This window comes from Gavialis gangeticus, unplaced genomic scaffold, assembly GCF_001723915.1.
Source record: "Gavialis gangeticus isolate Ggan-Ray unplaced genomic scaffold, GavGan_comp1, whole genome shotgun sequence".
NCBI lineage: Eukaryota > Metazoa > Chordata > Crocodylia > Gavialidae > Gavialis > Gavialis gangeticus.
In genome coordinates this window covers 4,854,797-4,861,969 of record NW_017729012.1, presented here as the reverse complement: position 1 = coordinate 4,861,969, position 7,173 = coordinate 4,854,797, and the positions used below count along the sequence as shown (strand labels likewise).

General features: G+C 46.7%; 1 protein-coding gene across 1 annotated transcript in view; it reads right to left on the bottom strand.

The window, feature by feature from the left end:
- The window catches only part of HEATR6 (HEAT repeat containing 6), a gene marked incomplete at its 5' end in the record, with an annotated part of 27,078 nt that extends 19,906 nt beyond the window's left edge, over positions 1-7,172 (bottom strand). The window contains 5 exons of the mRNA XM_019510947.1: positions 339-453; positions 1,917-2,032; positions 3,950-4,090; positions 4,571-4,678; positions 7,059-7,172. Coding sequence (XP_019366492.1) covers positions 339-453; positions 1,917-2,032; positions 3,950-4,090; positions 4,571-4,678; positions 7,059-7,172 — 594 coding nt within the window. The remainder of the gene's footprint in view (positions 1-338; positions 454-1,916; positions 2,033-3,949; positions 4,091-4,570; positions 4,679-7,058) is intronic.
- Position 7,173: the final 1 nt, after the last annotated feature.

Genomic DNA, 7,173 nt, shown 5'->3' with positions numbered 1-7,173 from the left:
ATCAAACGTAGGCTCGAATAGCCTAAAATTGCCATTTTATAGGCACATTAAGGGCACGCACGTGTAGACATGTGCCTTTAACAAGCCTTAAATTGGGCTAATACACACTGTTCTACCACTGTAATCCTTCCTTCAGGTCTACTGAACCTTTCTGAAGCCCACCTTCCCCACACAAAGAATGCTTTCAGATGGTTTTCCTTTCCAAGTATTTTCAGCTTCAAAAGCAAGTGAGTAAAGCGTAGGACCTTTAGGGTTAAGTCTAATCTCTGTGGACATGCATCAGGACAGCAGCACAACTTTCTAAAGATAATCTTCTCATTTACTAGTTTCATACATACCATGCAAAAAGTGATGTCATCTACATCAGGGGCTTTTGAAGACTGTAAAACATTCAAGAAAGTTTGAAAGCAGAGACTCCTGTAAGATTCATCTAAGTACGGCTGTCCAGGAACACTAAAATGGAAGCAGATACAGCCAATCAATCAGTAGATTGCAGGATAAAGTTATACAAATTAGCACACTAGCACAGATCTAGCTTTCCCCTGAGGAAAAGAGACCGTGGGATAAAGGGAGCGCATTTTGGCTCTTACAAAACGAAGAAGCTCTACTACTAGGAAAGCCATGTGGAAACACTAAATATACTGGTTAGGATTATTTGAGTGTACCTTGCATAAGCCCTAATTCTGTCTTCTCCTTCCTGATTAAAGCAGAGTCCTGTACTTGGCTTGAAAAGCTGTGTAAGTCATACAGACATGCCTGGCTGTTTTAACTATTGCCAAACCTTGTTAAAGAACAAGGAGCAGAAGTTTAAAAGAAAAAAGTGAGTGCTCACATAATAAAATAAAAATAAACCATAACAGGAGTCCCATTGATCTTATAGCAGTAGGATCTAAAGACATGAAACTGAGATCTCCCATCAGTAATACAATAGTGTAAGAACAGGATCCATGCTTTAGCTGTGCGCTGATGCAAGATGTACAGAATTACATTAACACGAGCGAGATAGCTATTCTTTTTGCCCCACCCACAGCAGGCACAGGTCCCGCTGCACAAGTGAAGCTGCATGGCTCTCACTTGTCACAGGCATCAATTAGCACTTAAAGGGATCTCAGAAAGATTTAGGATATTCCCAAGTTTAAAAATATTATTGTTTCAGGACATTAAGGTGGGTCTCCCTTTTGTGAATGGCCACCTAGTTTGCTTCCTGTAGAAAGGAACTGCTAGACACTTCAATCTCTGCTCCTTAGATATTAGCTTGTTATAACATGGCCATTAGTGCAGTGGCTCATTAAACAACCTTTTTTGTCCTGGGTGCCCAAGCAGCTGGTGCTAGGATATTTAATTACCTCAAGTTGCCAGGATGCAATTTCAATAAAGTTCACAAGACTCGAGCATTGTGAGTGATTTTCCCAAACTGCCAGAGGTTGGCCATACTTTGCTCATTTCTAAATAGATCTGGTCTCCTCCAGAAGCCCTTTTCATGGGTTGCAATCAGCAAGCTATTAAGCCTTCCTTCATAATCACAGAACTCCTTAGAGAGCAGACCCAAACTTTTTTAAACTGATTGATTATTCAGTCTGTGTCATAGGCAAAGAAGCAAAAGTTTTCTGTGTATTTCAACAGTGTAGTGAAGGATTTTGGAGTCATTACAAGTCACATCCCCAGCACAGGAAGGGGAAGTATGACTGGGGCCCCCTGACATCTGCTCACATAAGTCCCATACTCATTATTAGGACCATAGATCTGTGTTGGAAAGAGCTGCATAACCTGACTTATTAACATAGTCCTGAAATCAGCACATGGGTCTTGCATTTGCTTTTTGTGGAAAGGGGAAAAAACAAATCAGTTCTCAGTGCTCCAAAAGGCTCTTCTTTTATAGCCTCTGTACCAACCACTTGGAAATACTCGCATAATACCTGAGACACAGGTTGGCCATGCTGTGCACTGCTGCCCTCCGAAGATCCCAGTCAGTCTGACATGGGCCACTGAACTGTACCAGGAGTCCGTTCTTCCCCAGCAAATCTGGGAGGTACTGAAACAAACCATTAACAGTCGTTATGGGCCACCAAGATCCAGCGTTCCATCTGGCAAATACAAGTCAGTTGGTAAATTCCCTCCTTACTTTGGAATATCAAACAAGTAAAGCTGCTCATTAAATCCAATGCCCAGATATGCATACACTAAACACAGATTAGATTTCACGGTGAGATTCAAGCAGAATTAAGATCTGCACATCTTCTGAAGAGACAATGTTCATTTGCAAAGTTTTCTTGTTCAGCATTACAAAAGCCACCGACTGTGACCAAAGTTAAGATCAGGTTCTAATTTGCACTTAAACAGGGATTCAACCAGTTTATGAAGAGGGCATCTTCCCCACACTTACAGCATTTGCTCTTCAAGCACAGAAGGTGTTTCTGATCATGTACAAGCAAATCTATCACTTTTTAAATTAAAGTTAACTTAGAAGTGTCCTTGAAGAAATGTAGCTCCTGTTTCCATCTTTTCTTTGTCTCAAAAGATCTTAAGAATGGATTAACCCAGGCAAGTTACACTTTCCATGTAGTTAAAACTAACTGAACTCTTTGGCAAAAGCTGTTTGAAGAAACAGGTTGCAATTACACAAAGTTACTAACATGCGTTGCATCTAATTACTATGGTTATACAACATAGGCTCCCAGACAGAACCAAGTCAATGGCTCAAGTACCTGTTGGCTCAAGTACCAGTGGTGCCATTGTGACCACAGAAGTAGCTCAGCTAATCACCACAGTGCTTCCTCAGCTACTATACAAGCAACAGTCCTATTGGCTGCAATAAGTCAGCGGTGTCATGAAGACTGCCCATGAATCATGAGTTCTCGGCAGTAGATCAAACAGCAGCAACAGTCAAGCATCAAGTACAGGCCAAATAAAGCATTTGAGACTTCAAGCTAACTGGCATCAATGCTTGACGTGGTCCTCAGTGCCACTGCTTAGAGCTCAGTCCCGCTGCTGCATGATTCTGAGTTCCTGAGCAATTTGCACAATCCAAAGCTGCGCTAGACACAGAAACGTGCCCCTGCCACAGGGAGCAGGTCCCCATAAAGAGGTGGATCACATCCACTGCCATAGCTCAAGACCAGCACAGGAAGGGAAAGTATGACTGGGGCCCCTTGCTACCTTGCCCTCTAAGCAAGGCTACATGTGTTTAGTGCCAGGGTGCCTGGGATGGGAAGAACCTGCCAGATCTCCCCAAGTCCCTGTTTGCACAGACAGCCTCATGCTCTTGCAGCTGACAGGGGCAAGGGAATCTGGGGCAGGGAGAATTTTCTGCCTGTACCAGGCGATTCCTGCATTGCAAATCTGCAAGGGGTGCCACAGTGCATTCACACTGCCTACCCCAACTCCTACTGCTTGCTCACACAGAGCTGGGAGCCTACAGATGACTTCTGATACCTGGCACCTGCACACGCACACACACACACGCACGCACACACATTAGGCTGCGCTATACCCTATTTCTGTTTTCACAGCAATTTTCCTTTTTTAGTCTTGTTTTCACTTGCATTGCTAATAGGACAAACTCCATAAGCGGCACTGCTTCGAGAACTCATACATCAGCACACAGGGAGTCCTTAAAGCACATAAATGCAAGGGATTTGACACAACCTCACTACACAGCCAACTGAAAATTGCTGGCTGGTTTAACTGTACCTTTCTTACCTAATACATCTGGGGTAACAGCTCTGGATTTTGTTGCTACATAATGCTCAGTTTGATGAAAATTCCAACATCCTTGAAATACATTTTACACTTCAGTTACAGATATGATCATAAAAGGGAATTTGTATCAGGAGCACGCTTCCCCAGGAATAAGGCAAGCTCTGTATTTCTTCTGGAGAAAAGGAAAGGATTTGAAATGCTGGAGACTGCTTGAAATACATAAATACATTTCACAATGCCGCCAACCTACCTTCTGACATTTAGGTCCATTATTGTAAACAAGAGTTGCTAAGGCTTGCAGAATCTCAATGTGTGTCCAAGAGCTACACTGTTTAAGCGCAGAGATGGAATAGCCGAGAAGAAAATCCAGATCCTGCTCATCAGCTGAGACCTGTCATCAGAGAAAGGTACACAATGAAAAACCCGCTCTTGAAAGATATCCTCATTATCCTGCACAGTGTTGAAATTTGGGAATATTCCTCTAGGGAGTACTGACCCAAATTATGTAGCTGTTGCAAATATGTGCTGCTTCAAAAGCAGCCTGCATTGAGGAAGTAAGTGTCTATGAAATTCTTGAGAAGAGAAAGATTTTTTTTCATCTTCCCTAGCCTGGTTACATGACACACAAAGGTTTAAATCAACTCAGAAGCTGAACACATGTGGCTCTTACACCAGCAACCCTTTAGCCATGCGCCTCTAAGCTACAGCAGCTGATGAGAAGAATGGCAGTACAGAACCAATGATAAAGCAAAAGTCCAAGTGCATTTGTATGACGTCCTCCCTACTGTCCCTGCCCCATGGAGGCAAGAGCCTCTTTGGTCTATATCCACATCTAGTGGGAAGGGTAGGGACAGAACCAGATCTTCCATACCTGAAATCGGTTAAGTAGATGATGAATAAGCTGAGAGACTTTGCTGACAAGATGCTCCTGGTTGAGATGAACCAGTTGGCAGGCCTGAACAAGTACAGAGCAAACATCCTGGAAAAATGAGAGAAAAGAGCAATTTCTCACATAGATGCTTCACGCTGTAAGCTGCAGAGGGGAGACCAACCCACCTGCTAAAGCCCTGCTGGCCAGCTGACCCCGTCTGCTTGGAACACCTGAATCCAGAGAGAGCCCTACTGTCATCTGTGAAACTGCTAAGCAGTGCACCTCTCCAACTATACTGGGCTGCTTTACAGACAGAGGCACCTACAAACATGACTCCAACTGCAAGACCAGCCTCCAGACATGCAAATCTCCACCTAAGAAATCAGCACCGGAAAAACAAAATTTTAAACCCAAAAGTATATAAAGGCAAAAGAATCCATGGAACAAGGGACACAACACAGCAGCACTGCCTAAAAAAAAATGTATGGTTATCTTTAGTGTTTTCAAAGTGAAAAGAAAACCTATGACACTTCTGGGAAAACCGACAAGGAAAAGAAAAGGCAATCCTATAACAGTCCTGGCTTAATGGTGAAGTGGCACATGAGATATGATATACCCCTAATGTGTAGTTACAACATCCCCCTACAAAAGGTTGCTAACACACAGCTGATTATCAGCACGTCAGCCAAGAAATGCTCCAGTAAGGGGCTAACAACCACGTTAACCGTGCCCATCACTCTCCCGCAGGCACTACACATAAACCAAGGATGCTGTCACCAGGAGCTGCTGATCCTGCCACGTGCTTCACGCTATCGCACTAGTGTGAGAGTGATGCTCTAGCCACGATGGTCCACAAATTATGTGAGGGGCAACAGACCTGAGGAAGAACATCCTGCATCCAACAGCTAACTCTACCCCAATGACACAGTTTGACCAAGAAAAGATATCACCCTAAAGGCCCCTCTACATCTTACAGATAATGTGCAATTTGCTGGTCAACTGCACAATTAACTGAGAGCAGCTCCACTTGCAAAGTACCCATCATGCCATAAATAGGTCCAACCAACTATAACATTAGATCTTGACAATGTGTGCTAACTTTATAGCTGATTGCTAAAAAGTTGATATATATATAAAACTATATCCAGTATTAATTTGCATGTATAACAGGCTTCCCCCCCTTTGGCTGGGGTCCCATCAGCTGACCGGGCTCCCAGCCGCAGGGGTGCACCATGCCCAGCTAGGCCTGGGAGTCCTGCAACTGAGGGGACTCTCATCACGGCAGCTGCCAACTCGGGGTCCCAACAGTGCCCCCAGCATCCCGCAGCTGCCGACACCGGGTCACAGAATCATAGAAATTGAGGGCTGGAAGGGACCTCAGGAGGTCACAACTAGTCCAATCCTCTGCTCAAAGCAGGACCAGCTCCAACTACATCATCCCAGCAAGGGTTTGTCTACTCAGGTCTTAAAAAGCTCCACGGATGGAGGTTTCGCATCCTGTTCCAGTGCTTTAGTACCTTCCTCATGAGAAAGTTTGTCCTAATATCCAACCTAAACTTCCCCTGCTGCAACTTGAGCCCATCGCTCCTAGTTGCATCATCTGCCACCGAGAACAGTCCGGCTCCATCCTCTTTGTCGGTGGCGGCGATCCCTCACAGTCGAGGAGGATCACTCCCACGGGTCAAGTAAAGGGTTACAGATGAATCCGCTGATGCTTAAGAAGGCCGATCCTTCTGGCAAATGCCACAGGTGGCATCTCTTGGTCTTGTTTCCTTTCCTTCTGTTTCCAGCGTGCAGATGTTGGGTTCAGCGTGACTTGTTTTACACGAGGAGGCTGCTGCACATCAGCAACCGCACGGATCTCAGCAGAGGAGAAACCCGTGTCTGGCGACAAGGAGATCCAAGATGACCAGGGTCACTCTTCCACCGCAGCCTTCATTCGCCTTCGCGGCCACTGAGACACAAGCCATCTTCATCTGCCTGCTCCAGCCATTGGGGTCTTTATGTTACGCTGGATTGATCTTCATCTCCTTTGACCGCACCGCCACGGGAACGCAAGACTCCCGACAGTGTTGCACTTGGGGTCATCAGTACACGCCACCCTCCCCACCGCATCACGGTGACAGTGCCTGGAGGGGATGCTCTTTGTAACCCCCCTGCAAGTAAAGGCGGCTATTCAATCCCACCCCCTCAGTCTTCTCCTCTGCAGCCTAGCCCTGTCCCCCAACCGTTTTCATCACCCTCCACTGGACTCTCTCCAACGTGTCCGCATCCTCTCCATAGCAGGGGCCCAAGACTGAGCCAGACGTGGCCTCCCTGGTGCTGAGGAGAGGGCCGCAATCACCAAGGGCCTAGGTCACTCCCGGCCCCCAGGTCCTGAGACCCCTGAAGCACGGTCACCTCAGTGTGGAGGCGGGGCCCACGGGCCTGTCCTGTGGTGTAACCCCCCGCCCGGCCCCGCCTGGGCCCGTGAGGCCGCGGGCGCTACCTGCGCGCTGGGCCCGGGGGAGGCGGCGGGCCCGCAGCACTCGCACAGCAGCTGGTCGAAGAGCAGGTGCAGCTCGGCGCGGAGCCGCTCGGGCCCCAACGCGGGCCGCAGCGCC